This window comes from Pecten maximus, chromosome 5 (assembly GCF_902652985.1).
Source record: "Pecten maximus chromosome 5, xPecMax1.1, whole genome shotgun sequence".
Taxonomy (NCBI): domain Eukaryota; kingdom Metazoa; phylum Mollusca; class Bivalvia; order Pectinida; family Pectinidae; genus Pecten; species Pecten maximus.
This window is the reverse complement of record NC_047019.1, coordinates 13,925,354-13,945,048: the sequence shown is the minus strand read 5'-3', so window position 1 is coordinate 13,945,048 and position 19,695 is coordinate 13,925,354. Positions and strand designations below refer to the sequence as shown.

At 34.8% G+C, this 19,695-nt stretch overlaps 1 protein-coding gene across 1 annotated transcript; it reads left to right on the top strand.

The window, feature by feature from the left end:
- Position 1: 1 nt before the first annotated feature.
- On the top strand, positions 2-18,345 carry LOC117327235 (aldehyde dehydrogenase family 16 member A1-like). The gene is given in 15 exon segments (XM_033884126.1): positions 2-143; positions 3,999-4,101; positions 5,174-5,300; positions 6,106-6,220; positions 6,222-6,285; positions 7,422-7,684; positions 8,726-8,878; positions 9,917-10,114; positions 10,705-10,803; positions 11,213-11,455; positions 11,854-12,011; positions 12,857-13,024; positions 13,497-13,701; positions 14,057-14,242; positions 14,850-18,345. Coding segments are annotated over 15 exon segments (2,493 nt in total). The 5' UTR covers positions 2-32; the 3' UTR covers positions 15,150-18,345.
- Positions 18,346-19,695: the final 1,350 nt, after the last annotated feature.

Sequence of the window (19,695 nt, the reverse complement as noted above, 5' to 3'; positions counted from 1 at the left end):
CCTCGTGACCCCAACCTACTTCTTTTGCAAACATGGCAGCAAGTACTGTTCATGTAGCTGCCCCAGAATCTGCGAATACAGTTGCTGAAATATTCAAAAAGATGTCATATGGACCTGCACCAGAATCTGACAACGTTGTAAAGGTATACAATTTAAAATCAGTCGTCTAAAGATTTGTTGTTTGGATAAAATATCGTCATATGCATCTGCACTTCGATTCAGGGTATTGCTTTATATTTAGCCTTTACTTTGGAATAAAGTTTATCTCCTGAACACATAAACTTTGAACTTATCAGTCAGTGTTACAATGGTATCTGATTACATTCCTAATTTTCCTTGGAGTTGCATTGATGCATTTCAGTAATCATGCCTGATTCATGGGGCATATAAATATAAAGTTGCACTGAAGTTGTTTAATGGGATCACAACTACACGTACAAAAAATAGAATTATGACTTTTAGACTTTATTTGTTTACTGTACATTACTTTACTAATTATTTATAATTAGTTTATTTTCAGGTTTAGAAATTGTTGGTACTATGGTTGCCAATCCAGAACTTGAGTCACAGATTTTACTAATTAAAAATATAGAAGTCTAGATCTGTTATACATATATATCAGAGACATATATACAGAGAGATTAGTAACATCGCTATTTCCCCGTACAGATAGTGGCTCCCTTTATTCGTGACCAGTCAAGCATATCCCTTATCGAGAGCGTCCTGTCTCCTATCAAACACACGTGAGCGCAGGTAAATCGGGCTATGCGCATGTGTGTATCGTAGTATTGGAACTTATTCGACATGTTCTGGTTAATCCGCCATTACGTCAGACCAAAACATCGTCATTTTAAATACACACAGAAAGCACATCGTTTTATTTTGGCCACTACAAAAGTTACCACATTAAGCAAAAACTATTAAACTTATGGGATATAGTCTTATTGATCATGCATATTGTTGTCATTTATCCGTATTTTCTAAAATCCATTGGGTCCTATTCGACATGTCCAAGTTTGTAATTAAGCCGCCATTACGTCAGACCAAAACATCGTCAATTTTAAACGAACACAAAAAGCACATCATTTTATTTAGGCCACTACAAAAGTTACCACATTAACCAAAAACTATCATACTTATGGGATATAGTCTTATTGATCATGCACATTGTTGCCATTTATCCGTATTTTCTAAAATCCATTGGGTCCTATTCGACATGTCCAAGTTTGTAAATAGCCGCCATTACGTCAGACCAAAACATCGTCAATTTTAAATGCACACAAAAAGCACATCGTTTTATTTTGGCCACTACAAAAGTTACCACATTAACCAAAAACTATCAAACTTATGGGATATAGTCTTATTGATCATGCATATTGTTGTCATTTATCCGTATTTTCTAAAATCCATTGGGTCCTATTCGACATGTCCAAGTTTGTAAATAGCCGCCATTACGTCAGACCAAAACATCGTCAATTTTAAACGCACACAAAAAGCACATCGTTTTATTTTGGCCACTACAAAAGTTACCACATTAACCAAAAACTATCAAACTTATGGGATATAGTCTTATTGATCATGCATATTGTTGTCATTTATCCGTATTTTCTAAAATCCATTGGGTCCTATTCGACATGTCCAAGTTTGTAATTAAGCCGCCATTACGTCAGACCAAAACATCATCAATTTTAAACGAACACAAAAAGCACATCGTTTTATCTAGGCCACTACAAAAGTTACCGCATTAACCAAAATCTATCATACTTATGGGATATAGTCTTATTGATCATGCACATTGTTGCCATTTATCCGTATTTTCTAAAATCCATTGGGTCCTATTCGACATGTCCAAGTTTGTAATTAAGCCGCCATTACGTCAGACCAAAACATCGTCAATTTTAAACGAACACAAAAAGCACATCATTTTATTTAGGCCACTACAAAAGTTACCACATTAACCAAAAACTATCATACTTATGGGATATAGTCTTATTGATCATGCACATTGTTGCCATAGGGACTTTTCGAAAATTGGAGATTCCCGCCGATCTTTCCTGCGTTGTGCTTGACTTTCATACTCAAAATACAAACACTTGGACAGCAAATTGTGATATATTTCATATTGATGACACTTCTGCACTTTGATATTAATAAGATTAAAGCACATAATTGGATCTTGGTGATGATTTCAAATAGAAATTATCGATAATTATGTGTCTGGTTTTCAAGTTTTCTCCAATATGGCGTCTAGTGAAGACTGAACCGAGTGACCGCAAAGGATTGTGGGAAGGTCAGGGGCCACTATGTAAACACAAGGGCAAATAGAGAGCTGCCAATCTCTCTGTATATATGTCTCTGTATATATATATCTCTATAACTATACAAATACACACACATATATATAGAATATATAATATCTAAATCCAAGTACCCGTTTTTACAAAATGGGTATGTAAGATTAATGTACAATGTATATTCAATATATATTTTTTTCCTCAAAAAATCTTTCATGTTTTTAGGTTGCATTTATAAGCTCTAAGCCCAAATAAACCTACCAACTGTACATGTATAATGCAAAAAAAAAAATTTTGGCCTCTTTCATATACCAGTATAATATATCGTCCTCAATAGTTATAGATAATAATATATATATAATAAAATAATAATATACATGAACACACCAGAAAATTTCCGTACATAACCGATAAGAAAAATGAACTTGTCTTGTCAAGCATTATAGATATCCAGCTATAATTTATTAAAAAAAACGTGTGTTAAACAGGCAATTCACACTTGGCCAAAAACATATTGCTATGACCACGGCCTGTGGCCAATCATCATCTGATTAGTCAGATGAGAAGAATGGATTACCGTATTTGACCTAATCAGGGCGCGGGTAATTGACAGTGGGGAGCCCTTATTAAGATAAGTTATCATGAAGTTTTATGAAACAGACTATACCTTATAGCAGAACACCCAAGGCTGTGGAAACGGTAAAATATTCAGTCATACAAATATTTCAGATAAAGATATCTATTCATTATCATATATTAAGCTTTAACATCACTTGGATATTCCTGTAAACTTGTAAACCATGCCAGCTGATCTTTAGACCAGAGAACGTGTGTTCCGCCATTTATGTTCAAATGGAACTCTTTTGTGTTCTATTTATAGACACAGGTGATTTCCCAGATATCAGACATCATTTTCTTTGACCTAATAATTGAGTTACAATGTCTTTAACTAGCTTTCCGTTCTGAACAAAAGTTATTTATCAACAAGAATAAAGTCTTTTACTGTATCTTTTAATAAAGATGGTAAGTTATTATTTAATTTGTATATATGTGTGTTCAGTTTCGGGTGCTCTTTGCACTGACATGTCATCTGTAGAAATAGACAAAATGTGGCAAAATCTTGTGTTCCAGTTACTTTATTTGCTGAAGAAAATTGAACACAAAGTAGCAAAACATTTCACATGAATTATTACTTTTGAACACCATTTTGACACTCCGTCAAAGATTTATTTCCTTGAAAAAAAGGTAGGGGCTCCCTTATTAGATCAAATACAGTATATTATATTTGAGATCACAATTGAAGTTGTGTAGATCTGGATCATGTACTATATCAATCAATTTTAAATGCCAGTATATATATCTAGGATACTTAGTTAATGTCTAGTGTGCGGAAACCGGATCTTAAACATATTTCATACTTAGTTTTGGACTTCCTTTTTTTCCAAAATACTGTGGCCTTTCATGACAACATCTTGATTTTCTTGAGAGTACTTGTGTAATCTACATGTTATTAATAGATAGAAAAACAATATGGGCATATGGATGTGGATTTCACTTTATCAATATCCTATTTACAGCTTAAGTGATGCAATACTTTCTAAAATTCAATGTAAGTATAGAAGTCCCACAAACAAAACTGCACCAGTTTTATACCTTCACACAAAAACTTTAAACCAGTGTGTGCATTACATTTGTGCTTTGTAGGCATGGCTGGATGACCATGACAAAGCTTTTGGCCTTTTCATTGATGGAAAATGGGTAAAGCCAGAGGGCAGAAAGACGTACACAACTAAAAACCCAGCCACAGGTACGGAGAAACGTAAAGTTTGTGTACATTATTATGGTTTAGAAATTTAATGTCATCAATTACAAGCTGACAGACAAAGTGCATGTATTATTGATCATTGTGGTTTGCATTGTTTTTTGGGATGAAGTAATGACTAATGAATCACATCTGCTGATAAAAGAAAATAACACTTTTCAAAAATTCAAAAGATTTTTTTTTAACAATGTAAGATATTTCTTTTTAAACAGCCAAAAATCAGATGTTTTGCAGAGAAAAATATAGATTGCCAAAAAATCTATATAATTGGATATATTTTCAGACATTGATACATCAGCTTATAATGGCTGCCATGATCAATAGTGTTAACATAAGGGAGATTACCTAAACCCATATAATGTGTATAACTCCCTACAATATAATCTGTAGTTGATTCTCTGGTCCTAATAACATAGAAAAGCAAACTATTTTCCCTCTTTCCCAGTGATTTCGAGGTCCCTGTGTACTTTACCATAACCTTTTTTCCAAAACAATTTACTTGTGATGTTCAGGTCCCTGTGTATGTATTTATTTGTCCATTACTTCTTTCAGTGAATAATATATCCCAGTAATTCTCAGGTCCCTAGTGTACTTATTTATTTGTCCATTACGATCAGTAAATAATATCCCAGTAATTCTCAGGTCCCTAGTGTACTTATTTATTTGTCCATTACGTTCAGTAAATAATATCCAAGTGATTGACAAGTCCCTAGTGTACTTATTTATTTGTCCATTACTTCTTTCAGTAAATAATATCCCAGTGATTCTCAGGTCCCTAGTGTATGTATTTATATGTCCATTATAACTTTTTTCAGTGAATAATATCCCAGTGATTCTCAGGTCCCTGTGTTATTTACATATATCATATTCTTTCCAGTCTCAGAGTTATAATCTTAGGTCTGGTGTTACTTGACCATGCATCTTTCCCTAAATCCATCTCCTAGCACAGAATTTCTCACGTCCCTGTGTACTTGCCATGATTCTTTCTCTAAACCAGTCCACCAATGATGCTTTTTACTGACATAACTTAGAAAAATGCATGATGTTACTTTCACAGGCGAAGTCTTGGCTACAACCATACAAGCTGAGAAACAGGATGTAGATTTGGCTGTTAAGTCGGCCAAGAAGGCTTATGCATCATGGAGCACCATGAGTCCCCATGTTAGGGCTAGATACATGTACAGGTATGGAAATATCATAAACTGTTTCATTATTGAATTCAGGATCAAAAAGTTTACTTTGAAACAATTGGTAATTATATGGCAGAGACCATTTAAATTTTGGTGAAAAAAAAGTTATAAAGGAGTCTTAATATTGAGGTCATAATAACTGATGTTCCATAAATCTTATGCACTTCCTAATTAATTATACAGTACATGTATATAGTATACCCTTCTTTTGAATAAGGGAATTTGAGTCATGGGTTCTTTTTTTTTACCTGTGAAACTACTCACATTTGGAGTATCCAATATATCTGAATGTCCTAGATTTGCTTTAAATAATCTGACAGAAAACTTTTGTATATAGACCAAAATAAGGAATATATATATATATTGGGTGCCGTAGATCGTGAGTTCGAGGCCCAGTCATGGGCACAAATCAAAAAGTTGTCTTCCTTCATCATTTGTGTTACTATGTTATAATTATATATCTATTTATTAGCACAATATATCATATACACTATGTGTTGGTGATCCGAAGATATAGATTTGAATTTTCTGTCGTAGTTAACGTTGTACTGAGAGAAATATATATGTACTAAGCTCGAGTTTCCTCTGGCCCTTACACCATACTCAGTATAAATGGTGTCGGAGCCAGAGGAAACTCAGGCTAATATACACTGTGCAGTATACTTATGAAGTACTATGTAGGAAATGAAGGAGCAAATCTTGTCATTCAGTGTTTTACATTAAATTTTGATACAGCATTATTTCATATGAGAATAAGATCAAGCTTAAGTGCTTCAATAATTCATCTTTGTGCTTACAGTATTGCCCGACACATCCAGAAACACATGCGTTTAATGAGTGTCGTGGAGTCCATGGATAATGGAAAGACTTTCCGGGAGACCAGGGATGCTGATGTTCCTATTGTGATCCGTCACTTTCTACCACTATGCCGGCTGGGCTCAACTGGCTGACACAGAAATGAAGAATTGGAAGTCTGTTGGTAAGGTTTCGCTTGTCTTTAGATGAAGTTTTTTAATAGCTTGGAATTTTACCATGTAACAAAAATGAGTCGATAATCAATAGTCTTTGAGATGGAGATAGTAAGTATGTCTGAACCACATTGTGGGAAAAAGTATTTCTGATTAAATCAGTTGTGCATTTCTACTCTAGATCAATAATTTAAATTTTTGGTGTCATAAGTAGAGTTGGGTGTCCAACTAGGATTAGGATTAGGGGCCGCGGTGGCCGAGTGGTTAAGGTGTACCGACACTTTAACACTAGCCCTCCACCACTGGGTTGCGAGTTCGAAACCCACGTGGGGCAGTTGCCAGGTACTGACCGTAGGCCGGTGGTTTTTCTCCGGGTACTCTGGCTTTCCTCCACCTTCAAAACCTGGCACGTCCTTAAATTACCCTGGCTGTTGATAGGACGTTAAAAAAAAACAAACAAACAAAACAAACCAACTAGGATATGTATCATGGATAAAAAAAATTGGTGAAATATATATAGATATTAGTATTAAACTGCAATTCTAAACAGATTACATGGTCATGATGTGTAACATGGAATACATTTTTTCTGCTGTCCCGAGTTGGACAATATACTGCATTTTAAAGATTAAGATTAAAGAAATGAATGAATATTTGTGACATTATTAGAAAATATATACAATGCAGAGGCAACATACGTACTGTAAATGTATATATTTTTTTGCGCTGGTATACGTAGCATTCCACTAAATTTTGATGTCCTAATTGTAGTTTACCTATATTGATTTGTATGGCAATAATTGTTGGTGTGCTAATTCATTATTCCGCAGATCTGTTTTGATTTAGTTTTGCACTAAAATTTTAGTGTGTCAAATTAAGTAAGTTTACAGTAGTCAGTTTCATTAAAAGTCTTATATATTTATAAACAAATTCAAATTATGACCATATCACTTTTGAAAAACCAGAAAAAAGTTTAATTTATTTTAGACATTAACCCTTTCAACCCTAAGAAATGTTAGTTGACTCAGCAATTCATTCATTCATCATTTGAAGTCCAATACGGTCAGGAGGGGTGAAAGGGTTAATAAAGGTATGAATGATAATTAATTAATTAATCAATCATTCATGCCATTGCACTGTAATGCAGGTGTGATTGGGGCTATTGTACCATGGAACTTCCCACTGATGTTATTGACATGGAAAATTGCCCCAGCATTGGCCATGGGGAACACTGTGGTCTTAAAGCCCGCCACCTACACCCGCTTGTCTGCTCTCCTGTTGGCCGAGATCTGCGCTGAGGCTGGACTGCCACCTGGTGTCTTTAATGTAGTCACAGGAAGTGGAGCCATGGGGAGCCAACTTGCGGATCATGAGGATGTGGACAAAGTGGCCTTTACAGGGTCCACAGGGGTAAGTAGGAGTAGGATTTGACTTTGGGATATAAAGAAAAGATAAAAATACATTACTCATGATCATGGCCCTAAAATTAAAAACATCTTTCCATGACTGGGATTTGTTACATATTATTTTCAATTCAAACCTTTAAATTATGGGATGACATTCCTAAATGATAAATATCCCTTATATTTAAACTATATTTTTGACTAGGTTAGTGAAATTACCCAGTAGCCATTTCTAGAAATATTGTTTGCTGTATTAAAGCATAAATCATGCAGTAATTTGTTTAAATATTTATGTATACATATTATTTAAAATTATGTTTATATATGTCATGTTGAAATTTTGTCTTAAAATCCAAACTTTTTGACTCAGCTGTAAACTAGCTCAGCTGTACAGTGCAATGCAAGAAATGTTGTGTGTGATCTGTAAATACCACAATGGCAGCTCTGAATGTATGCTCCCCAGGGAGCTCAGTTGGGAAAGACATTGGCTGGTTGATTATTATAAAGATTTGAGAAAGACATTGGCTGGTTGCTTATTATAAAGATTTAGGAAAGACATTGGCCAGTTGCTTATTATAAAGATTTAGGGAAAGACATTGGCCGGTTGCTTATTATAAAGATTTGGGAAAGACATTGGCCGGTTGCTAATTATAAAGAGTTGAGAGAGAAATTGGATAGTTGCTTATTAATATGAAGGCCCTGTAACCATGAATGATAATTTTGAGACCGCTTTGAGGCAGCTTTATTGCTGTGATATAGCGGTAGAACTTAAAAATATTTTTTAGTTATTGCATCTTAGTTGAAATTCTTTCTAGGTCAAATATAAAGGTTTAGAGAATAGAATCTGAATTTCATAAGCTGACAAGTATGATGTTCTTTGTGGAACCAACTCTTAGGCATCTGGCAGCTTGAACAACATCTCATTATATTTGTTTTGCTAGGTCAGTCAAATTTTGATGCATCTTTTATCTGAAGCACAGTTGTCTAATTTAAACTCTGAGGTGCCTAGTGGCAGTGTTTTTGTCTCATTACGATATCTGTTATCTAGGTTGGTCAAACTTTGAGGCGACTGATAGCTGGGACGGGTAAGAAACTGTCCCTGGAGCTTGGAGGGAAATCCCCTGTGGTGGTGTTCGAGTCAGCTGATATGGACAGTACTGTGGAGGGAGTAGTCGACGCTATCTGGTTTAACCAAGGACAGGTATGATATAATTCAGGTTGTGAAGAATTGTTTGATAAAAAATATAAAATTTGAAAATAAGATGTAGAGATTGTAAAATATGATGGTTAAATAGATGTTTTGAATGAATTTCACATATTTACAAAAAATAAACCAACTTAATGTGTAGGTAAAGTAAATCCTCTCATACATTCTGACCAGTGTAAGTGTAACCTTTGTAAATAAGTATATTTTTAGCTCACCTGGTCCAAAGGACCAAGGTGAGCTTATGCCATACCGTGGCGTCCGTTGTCCTTCGTCCGTCAACAATTGACTTATTTGACTTCTTCTTCATAACGGCTGATCGGAATTTCACCAAATTTGGTCAGAAGCATCCTTATGGGTAGGGGACTCAAAATTGTACAAATGATGGGGCTGACCCCCTGGGGGCCTTGGGGCGGGGCCAAAAGGGGTCTATTTAGCTATTTTGATATAAACGTCTTCTTCTCTGAAACCAAGCAATGGATATCGCTCATATTTGCTTGGTAGCATCACTATGGGGTGGGGATCCAAAATTGTACAAATGATGGGGCTGACCCCCCAGGGGCCTGAGGGGCGGGGGCCAAATGTGGTCAATTGGGCTCTATTGATATAAACGACTTCTCTGAAACTAAGCAATGGATATATATATATATCGCTCATATTCGCCTGGTAGCATCCCCTTGGGGTTGAGATTCAAAATTGTACAATTGGTGGGGCTGACCCCCGGGGAGCTGAGGGGCGGGGCCAAAAGGGATCAATTTGGCTAAATTGACATTTTTAGAATTACAATAAAAACAATGTTCATGTAACCATATAAAATGCCTATGATATATTGACATAGCAATACCAGTGGCAAATATCTCATGAAACCAGGTGAGCGATACAGGCCCTCTGGGCCTCTTGTTATCAAATATTTTCTTAAGAAACTGATAATTTTCCACTTACAATAATAAACTTGTATCATACATTTATTTATTTTTAGAGCAATATATAACATAGGCATTTTCAATTGTACTTGACCTGAACTTTGATTGACAGGTGTGTAGTGCTGGGTCCCGCCTCCTGGTTCAAGAATCTATCCATGATAAATTGGTTGCAAAGTTAAAGGAACGCCTCACTCATTTCCGTGTCGGAGATTCCTTAGACAAAGGGATGGATATGGGAGCCATTGTGGACGAGTCTCAGAGACGCTCGATACAGGAGTATGTTGACTCGGCTCGCAAGGAAGGGGCAGAGGTGAGGTCAAGGGTCAACACCAGAGGTCAAATAAGGGGAAAGGGTGTTGTATAACAGGACATGTTTCCTAGGTATTTGTATAGAGGGTTTCCGTGACAACAGCTGAACCATGGATATCAAGCCATAGCACTATGTTAATCATACAAATCTAATGTCACCAAATAATTACAATGTAAATGAACTGCATTTTTAATGTTCAATTTTGATGAACTGTCTTTTTTTAAGGAACCTTTGGAAGAAAAAACACTTGGTCAAGTCTGAAATGAATGACGTTTTAATATTTTCGATTAATAATCAGTCACAGAATTTACAACACCTCAGAGTGTAAATAATAATCAATCACAGAATTTACAACACCTCAGAGTGTAAATAATAATCAGTCACAGAATTTACAACACCTCAGAGTGTAAATAATCAGTAACAGAATTTACAACACCTCAGAGTGTAAATAATGATCAGTAACAGAATTTACAACACCTCAGAGTGTAAATAATGATCAGTAACAGAATTTACAACACCTCAGAGTGTAAATAATCAGTAACAGAATTTACAACACCCCAGAGTAATATGAGCTCAATCTCCCTCCACAGGTTTTCCAGATTGAGTCCTCTATTCCCACTAATGGCTGCTTCTACCCTCCAACCATCATCACCAACGTACAGACGGTCTCCAGGGTTGTTGTGGAAGAGGTAGGTATTAGTAACTATATTCTCTCATTCAAGGTCATTAAAGATATTATATTTTACTGTTTCAAACTTTAATGTTCCGGACCATCATAATAGTTATTATAGCTGGTGAGGAAATGTTAATTTTCATATGACAATGACCCCAGGTATTGATAGTTTCGATTTCATCCAAATGTGGACGGCTGCATTGTAGTATGGCCATCTCAACACACCCTGGAGATTACATCAATTTTATTATGTTGCTGTATTTTTTGGTTAAAAACCTTAAATTTTGAAAAATTTAATAAATTTAATAAAGCTAATATTTTGCTTTGCTCAATGAACACTTACTGTTATCCACTTGACTAGATTTGTATCAAGTTTTGTTGTTTTCAACAACATAATTTCAAATTGTTGAATATTTACTTTTCAGATTTTTGGGCCTGTACTGGTGGTGCTGCCATTCAGGACAACGAAAGAGGCAATTACTCTGGCCAATAACACAATCTATGGTCTAGGTGGCAGTGTATGGACGGAGAATGTATCACTTGCCTTGGAGGTGGCTCTGTGTATCAAGGCCGGTACTATCTGGATCAATAGCCACAATTTGTTTGATGCCGCTGCTGGGTTCGGTGGCTACAGACAAAGTGGCTATGGACGGGACGGTGGCAAGGAGGTTAGTTTTTAAGTTGTTAATTGTCATAGATAGTTATGAAGTGCTTCTATTCAATATATTTTCATATAGGATGATCAAACCTTTAAGATTAAACCCCAATTCAAGGAAAAAATGTTTCTTCTGTAATCTCCAGTTTCATATTATGCTTAATTATCATTTCACCATTATAGTAATTTTATCATAGAGTAATTCAAGGAGATATATGACCTAAAATGATCTGATATGTCATGGTATTGTTGTGGAAATTTTTTTATTATTTAATTATCTTCTTTTTTCACCTCCGGTATTGTTATTGCTGTTTGTAATTAAAAGTTAGATATATATATAAATCTTATTCAATTCAAACTATTTTTCAAGTAATAGTTCTTCATAGTATATATATTTTTTCGTTTCTCTAGGGCTTGTATGAATATGCCAGACCATCCTGGGAAGATCGACCGAGGCCACCAAAAATTGCCCTTGATATAAAAAAGTTTGGCTCAACTTTGGCTCAGCGACCAACTATAGGAGAGGGCCAGCAGTCCAATATCAGTATGGATGGAGTGAACATACCAGGGTAGGTAAATGGGTAATTCTGGATCTATCTGTATGGCCTCATCATCAAATGGGGGGAGGGGGGGCACATAGTGTTATCCATGTCTGTTCGTCCTGTCATGTTTTTCACCGTCACACTCGGAATCAATGACATACCTGATGAAACCTTCAACAGATCTAGATCTGGTTTATAGATCTACATGTGATTACATTCTGGTGGTCATTGGACAAGATTAAGGAGTCAAGGTCACCAATACCCCCTTTTGTACGGGACACATTTTTACAGAAAACCAGGGGCATTTATGTCTTACAGACATTTTCTGGTGTAGCAGGCCTTTAAATTGAAGTTGGTAAACAGGAAGAGTTCTGCATATAGAACAGTGAACAGAATATATTCAGTGGTAGATGTTCTATTAATTAAGTGGTAGATTTACAACTTTTGGAGAATACTAAATTTATGCTACATTTGCATCAGTTTGATTCCAAATATTTTTCAAAACTAATAAATTCAGACATGTTTCTTTTTTAGATTTGTAAATTGAATATGAAATTACAAAATGTAGTATACAATTAAAACATGTTTATTTACAATTTACAAATAAATTGTTCATCGTATGTGATCAGATAAGATATATGAAACTGTACAATATATTATTTTTAAGTACAGGAATATTTGTCCACAGTGAATAAACCTGTATCTATACCGGGCCTTTGTAATCATTCATACATATAACAATTGAGAGTAATCGTGACTTGTATTGAAAGTATTATCATTTCACCAGTCATGACTTACTGGTCAAACATAATCACTGCTAGGAGTAAAGCAGAATTCAGTTGATATTAAAATGTGAGTTATCTTGATTACAGAATAGACAGGACGTACAAGATGTACTATGGCGGAGCACAGAAAAGACCTGATGCTCCATACGCAAGGCCAGTGATTGGTGCTAATGGAAAGGTCGTAGGTCATGTTGGAGAGGGCAACAGGAAAGACGTCAGAAACGCAGTCGAGGCAGCTCATGCAGCATTTTCTGGGTGTGTATCCATACATGTCCATGATATTATATATGTCTCTACTTTAAAAAAAGGAAATACTGTAATGCATAAGTAAAATGTTGGTATAATATTCATAGATATACAATAGATTTTTGAAAAGCAAAAAAATCATTGGAAATTTACTATTCTATAAACATAAAATATTTGAATTTAGTTTGAAATTCATTTATGATTTCAAGCCGTTTAGATAGGTTTTTGGGGGTAAAAACACCCATGGATACCCCAGAAGGTAGTCTAGTATTTATATTTGATTTGTTGTATTTATTTTTGAGTTTCCATATTACCCTAGAAAAAGAATGTTTAATACATAACAAACATTTCGTGTTACACAGTAAAAAAGACTGCTCAATGCAATTCCTATTGCTCTTAGAAGTAATGAATATATAACAGGAGTGCAGAAGTTTAAATTCTGTGATTTATAAATAAAGTGAATTTTTTTCTATATTACCAGTTGGGGTAAGAGGGCAGCACACAACAGAGCCCAGATCACCTACTACATGGCAGAGAACCTGGAGTTACGGCGTGATGAAGTGGCTAGTAGAATAAGTCAGATGACTGGCAAGACCATGGATGAGTGTCGTGCTGAAGTTGACCTGTCTGTGAAACGTCTGTTCCACTGGGGAGCATACTGCGATAAATATGGTGGAACTGTTCAGGTACATCCTCCACTACATATACTGAATATGTATCACACTAGTGGATGACATATTGGGCAGATACAAAACTTTCAAATTATTATTTTTTCAAGCCTGTTAATTGTGAACTTTTGCTGGTTGTATCACATTTTGGTGTAGTTATATACATGTATCAATGTTTGCCAAGTGGCAATTATATACATGTCTTGCACTTTGTTAAGCTTTTATGCCAAAGTTTTTCCAGAGAAAGCTTCCTTCCTTTGAAATTTTCTTGCCTGTAATTTTTTAAACAACTGTAAGAAACTAAAACGTGGTTTGTATATATTAAATAATCAAAAGGGATAATCAAAATATTATCACTTTTGACCTTGAACAGGAGACGACCCTTTATGGTGCCACAGTGAAGATCCATGAGCCCATGGGTGTGATTGGCATTGCCTGTCCAGATGACTACCCTCTCCTTGGTTTTGTGTCCCTGTTTGCCCCGGCTGTTGTCAGGGGTAACACAATTGTCATCGTCCCCAGCCAGAAGTATCCAATCTCTGCTCTTGATCTCTATCAGGTATGTGATATAAAACACCAGTATCACATCTGAAATAAAATTTTCAAAACAAAACAGTTTCCTACTATTAACTCAGAAATTAATCGTCAGGTTAATGAATAATTTGATTATCTTAACTTAGCAGTTATTACCAGATTTATATTCTTCTGAGCCAAATGTATTACTGATATTGCCACAGAACAGATTAAGATTATCTGTAACACAATTTCCAACTAAACAAATGGGGGATTCATTTTCCTGGTATAATTATAAAAGGGGCCTGTGAACTAGAACATATTCAATAAGGGCCTTTTTGTTTTTCCATATAAATTGTTTTGTTTACTTTCTTTTGTAAAATTTTTATCATAAATCTTGATGGATCTGAAATCATTGATAGAGGCCTTGAAAGTCCTTGTTAGTAGAAAGCAGCATCAGATCACCAGGTCTGTCATTGTTATATTTCATAAGAAACAACTTTGGTGTGTTGGATCAAACTATTAGAATCATGATAAACAAAGGAATTCCAGGTTGATTGATCATTACAGGTTTAATAGATTTTGGCGATGTTTACAAATCAAAAGCCTGATCATCAAGATATGAACAAGAAGCAATTATTTCTATTTTTCAGATATTTGATACCTCGGATCTGCCTGGTGGTGTGGTGAACATTCTGACTGGAGACCGGGACCACTTGACTAAATACCTGACAGAACATCAGGATGTCCAGTCCATGTGGTACTTTGGCAGTGCTGAGGGGTCAGGGTTCGTCGAATACACCTCTGCCGAGAATGTGAAGAGAACATGGGTAAATTATGGGCTGGACCGTGACTGGAAGGATTCTGAACAAGGAGAGGGCGAAGAGTTCCTATACCAATCTGTACAGTGTAAAAACATCTGGATTCCAATGGGCGACACATTTGCTAACTGAGGGGGGGATGAGGGACGAAAGAGAACGAGAGAGGATTGAGGAATTTAAAGTTACATATCTAATCAGTGCTAATCAATACAAAGTGCTAGACTACTGTAATTTAACTGAAAAGAAATTATTGACAGAAATGTGTTTTTTTCCTTTGACAAAAAAGTGTACTTTGTGTTCAGAAATGTACCTCAATAAAACATACCATATGTAGGTATGTATACAACTGCCTTCAGTTATTGAAAAGGTGTCTGTTATCGAGCTGATATCACTTTGGTGCAAAAAACATTTTTAATTGGTTATCAAGTAAATGCTTATCTTGGAATTGATTGTCAAGAACCAGATATATGATAATCTGATTTGTATATGACTTTGCGGGTATATATGTCGTGTATGACTTGTTGGAAAGTATTGATTTTAAACATGTTCATGTATGTTACTATTATGTAGTCAAGAAAATAGATATATAAACAATAATTTTAGAAGATGTTATACAGAATCTCACTTAAAATCTATAATTTTTCATATTATTTTTTAACTTTACTTTGAATTATTTAATTTTAACTAAGGCTAGTCATCTTTTGTTAGAAGGAAATACTTTAGTTTTTTTCACTCAAGACGTGTTTTGTTAAGATTTCCTTTTTTTTTTTAAAATACATTGTACTTATATTTTTTGTTCCTGCTAGTGTGATAGAGAGTATTTATGATCAATACTCTACTTAATCAAAGCCATGTCTTAGAAGAGTTTAAATTTTTTGTGAAGTTTGAAAAGACTGAATTAAACTTAGATAAATCATTCTCTGAAGAGGTGTGTTGTTAAAATTATGTTTTTTTCTGTTTAAACATTTCACCTTGCAAGTCATTTGAGTAATGTTGCTCCGAGGAAAAGGGGACATAAGATATGCTGGTATTGGCTAAGAGGAGGCTATTTCAGGCATTGTGTATTAAAAGATATGCTGGTATTGGCTAAGGGAGGCTATTTGAGGTTTTGTGTATTAAAAGATATGGCAGTATTGGCTAAGGGGAGGCTATTAGAGGTTTGATGTATTAAAAGATTTGCTGGTATTGGCTAAGGGGAGGCTATTTGAGGTTTTGTGTATTAAAAGATATGGCAGTATTGGCTAAGGGGAGGCTGTTTGAGGTTTGTGTATTAAAAGATACGCTGGTATTTACTAAAGGGAGGCTATTTCAGGCATTGCGTATTAAAATGGTTGATTCAGATAGTAGTTGTGGCATAATTAATAATTCAGAAACCACGATGTTGGCTTTCCTTTCTCACTTTTACTCTCCCCCCCCTTTCAATTGTTTTACTTATGGTTAAAAGAAAGTTTTAAGTCATGTCAGCAATGACTTATATGATGTTTTTTTGTGTATACTTAGAAATGCTCAATGTGGTAAGCATATAATTCTGTGTTTATGTTTGGACTCAGAGTCATAATATCTAGTTTATGACGGGTTTGATTGTTTCCACAAATATCAAAATATCTATAAATTTCAATGTCAATACTTACCATGGTGATTTATTAATTCATTAGATCTCTTGGTATAGAGATGTTCCGTCCTTTTGAACAAACATTACCCGTTATTCACTCGCGCTGTTCTGTATTTTCTGAAGACAGTCCTTCAGTAGTCCAGTTAATACAATATGATATAACTATCCTGATGAAGGGTTGTTTTGTGTTTGTGTAGGTCAAGAATAAATCTGTCCTTTCAGATTATATTAGTAGAAACATTTTCAACTTCTTGTTAAGTTAATAAATGTATTGCATGATGATAATGATCCTCATGTGGCTAGTGTTTTCTGTTGTACATGTGTCCCAGACATCTTGTTTTAGCCTCGGCGTACCGATTATAAACATGTTATACTTTGTACCTCCAGAAGGGTCTAGTACAGTATCATAAGCCAAAGCATTAGTGTCTTTTTGATATATTCTTTAATCCAAAAATGAAGTGTTCTTGCATGTTGAAATGTATTACAATTGTACATGCAATGTTAATTTTATTCCATGCCAATATTTGCATGTATTGAACTTAGCCATGGTCCCAATCCACACATGACCAAATGTGTACATAGTATGACAATGATCTGTTGAGAGCAGGCATTTCATTGATCACAGCATTGGGTAGACGCATAGGATGATGGGCCCGCTTTCTGTAATACAAAATCAAAGTAATTGCCACATTGGAACGCACTTCGATTAAATGACTTTTCTTACATGTATAAAATGTTTAACCCTGTCCTGATTCATTGTCAGAGCTGTAATCTTCATATATTATTTTGTCAAACTGACACTAATTGTAGAGGAGGAGGAACATTCATTTATTATAGATATTTTCTGGTTGGTACTTTGATTTATCCTGTTGCTTTTATCATACCCCCGGTATTCTGTTCAGTATCAAATCCTGTACTAGGGATTTGTTTTCATATGTTGTACATTGACCAAAAGAAGTTTCATATACCCGAACAATGTATTCATGTATGACATTATAATGTAAATGAAGTTTATTGTTTAACCTGTTATCTACACTTAAATGTACTGGAAGGTAAAGTCTGGAAGATGGCCTGAAAAATCAGGTACTGTAAACGTTGAAATTTATGTGAGGGGGAAATTTACGCTGATTATGCGGACTCCTTTTGTTAACGAAAATTCCCCCCACGTTTATTATTTGATATCAATTTGCGTAATCTTGAACTACAACCGAAAGTGAATCGATCGCCAAAATTACCCCCACGCATATTGTTTACATATTGAAATCGCGAAATTAACCTCCCGCGAAAATAATCATGTTTACAGTAACAGGTCTGTGTCAGTTTAAACTGTTTTAACCTTATAAGTTTGTTGAGGACATATTTAGGTTGTTTGCCATATACCATGAACACAGGCCAGTTTAGTCTTTAGTTTTGCCAGAGAATGTTTTTTATATTTTGAATGAAGACAATGATTTTATGATGTTCTGCATGATCACTTTATAAATAAATATGTTCAATTACAATATATAATGGAGCAATGATTTTCAAATTTCAAAAGAATTATGCATCCAAATATTTTCAGAAGAAAAGCAACATGTTTGAAGACCAGGTCAAATGGTGTCTATGAGTCATATAAGTCATTGAAAATTGAAAACCAATCATGATCCTAAATCTTGTGGTGATTCGAGAAATGTCACATCTTTAAATATATGAATAAAGTTACTTATAACTTCCTAACTTTTGTAGTTTTGTTCTTTTTTTTCATCCTGAATGAATTTTTAACGTCATGGTGCCTTTTTATATACATAGCCTTTCTTAATATTTCCTGTCCAGCCTTTATACAATCAAAGGAAATTCAGGTACCTGCATGAAAAATTTAATTTAAAGGATTCTGACTTCCAATCATGATCAAATTATTCTGAAATAAGTTTTCATGTCCGGGTGGTACCAGGTGATATTTATCACATAACGCACTCTCACAAAAACATAGCCACCAGGTGATTTACATTCATTTAAGATTACAAGGTCATGATCAAAGGTCAAGGTCTAATTTTGTATCTTTTTACTATTGCTCACTTTCTTATGATATTATATAATAATGTTGTTTGGATTTTAACAAGGAGTTTACTGACTAAAAATCCAAGTCATTTTCAAAGGTCATGGTCACAATGTCAAAGGCCAAGGTCAAATTTTGCATCTTCTCACTATTGAACACTTTCTTATGACATTATAAAGCAATGTTGTTTGGAATTTCAAAAAATTTCAAAATGGCAGTTAAAAAACCTACGTTGGGCAGTTGCCAGGTACTGACCGTAGGCCGGTGGTTTTTCTCCGGGTACTCCGGCTTTCCTCCACCTCCAAACCTGGCACATTCTTAAATAACCCTGGCTGTTAATAGGACGTTAAACAGAAACAAACAAACAAACAAACAATGTTTGGAATTTAACAAGGAGTCAACTGACTGAAGGTCAAAGTCATAGTCAAGGACACAAATTTACAAAAGTTTAACAACTTGTTTTTGGATCATATTTCATTGTATGTAATATTATTTGGATGGTATATTGTACAAACTTCTTACATGTGATAAAACATAGTTTATACTTAAGGTCAAACTTCAAATTTTGTATCTTTTCATTACTTATGTTGTTATGACACTATATACATGTATATATGAAGCAATGTTCGTTTGATTTTAACAAGGGGACAACTGACTAAAACTCAAGGTCACTGGGTCAAAGGTCAAGTTCAAATTTTGTATCATTCCATAATGAACATTTCTTAATTACAATGTACCTTATAAAGCAATTTTGGTCAGAATTAAACCAGGTGTCAACTGACTAACAGTCAAGATAGTTTGGTCAAAGGTCAAGGTCAAATCTAGTATCTTTTCACAAATGAACATTTTGTTATGACATTTTGAAGCTATATGTTGGTCAGGATTAAACAAGGATGTCAACTTATGAAAAGGTCAAGGTCATTAGGTCAAATGTCAATGTAGTTTTTTTCTTATCTTTTCATAGATAAACATCAGTCGCAATTATACAAGGAATTAACTGATATAATGTCTAGGTAACCAGTGAGTCAATG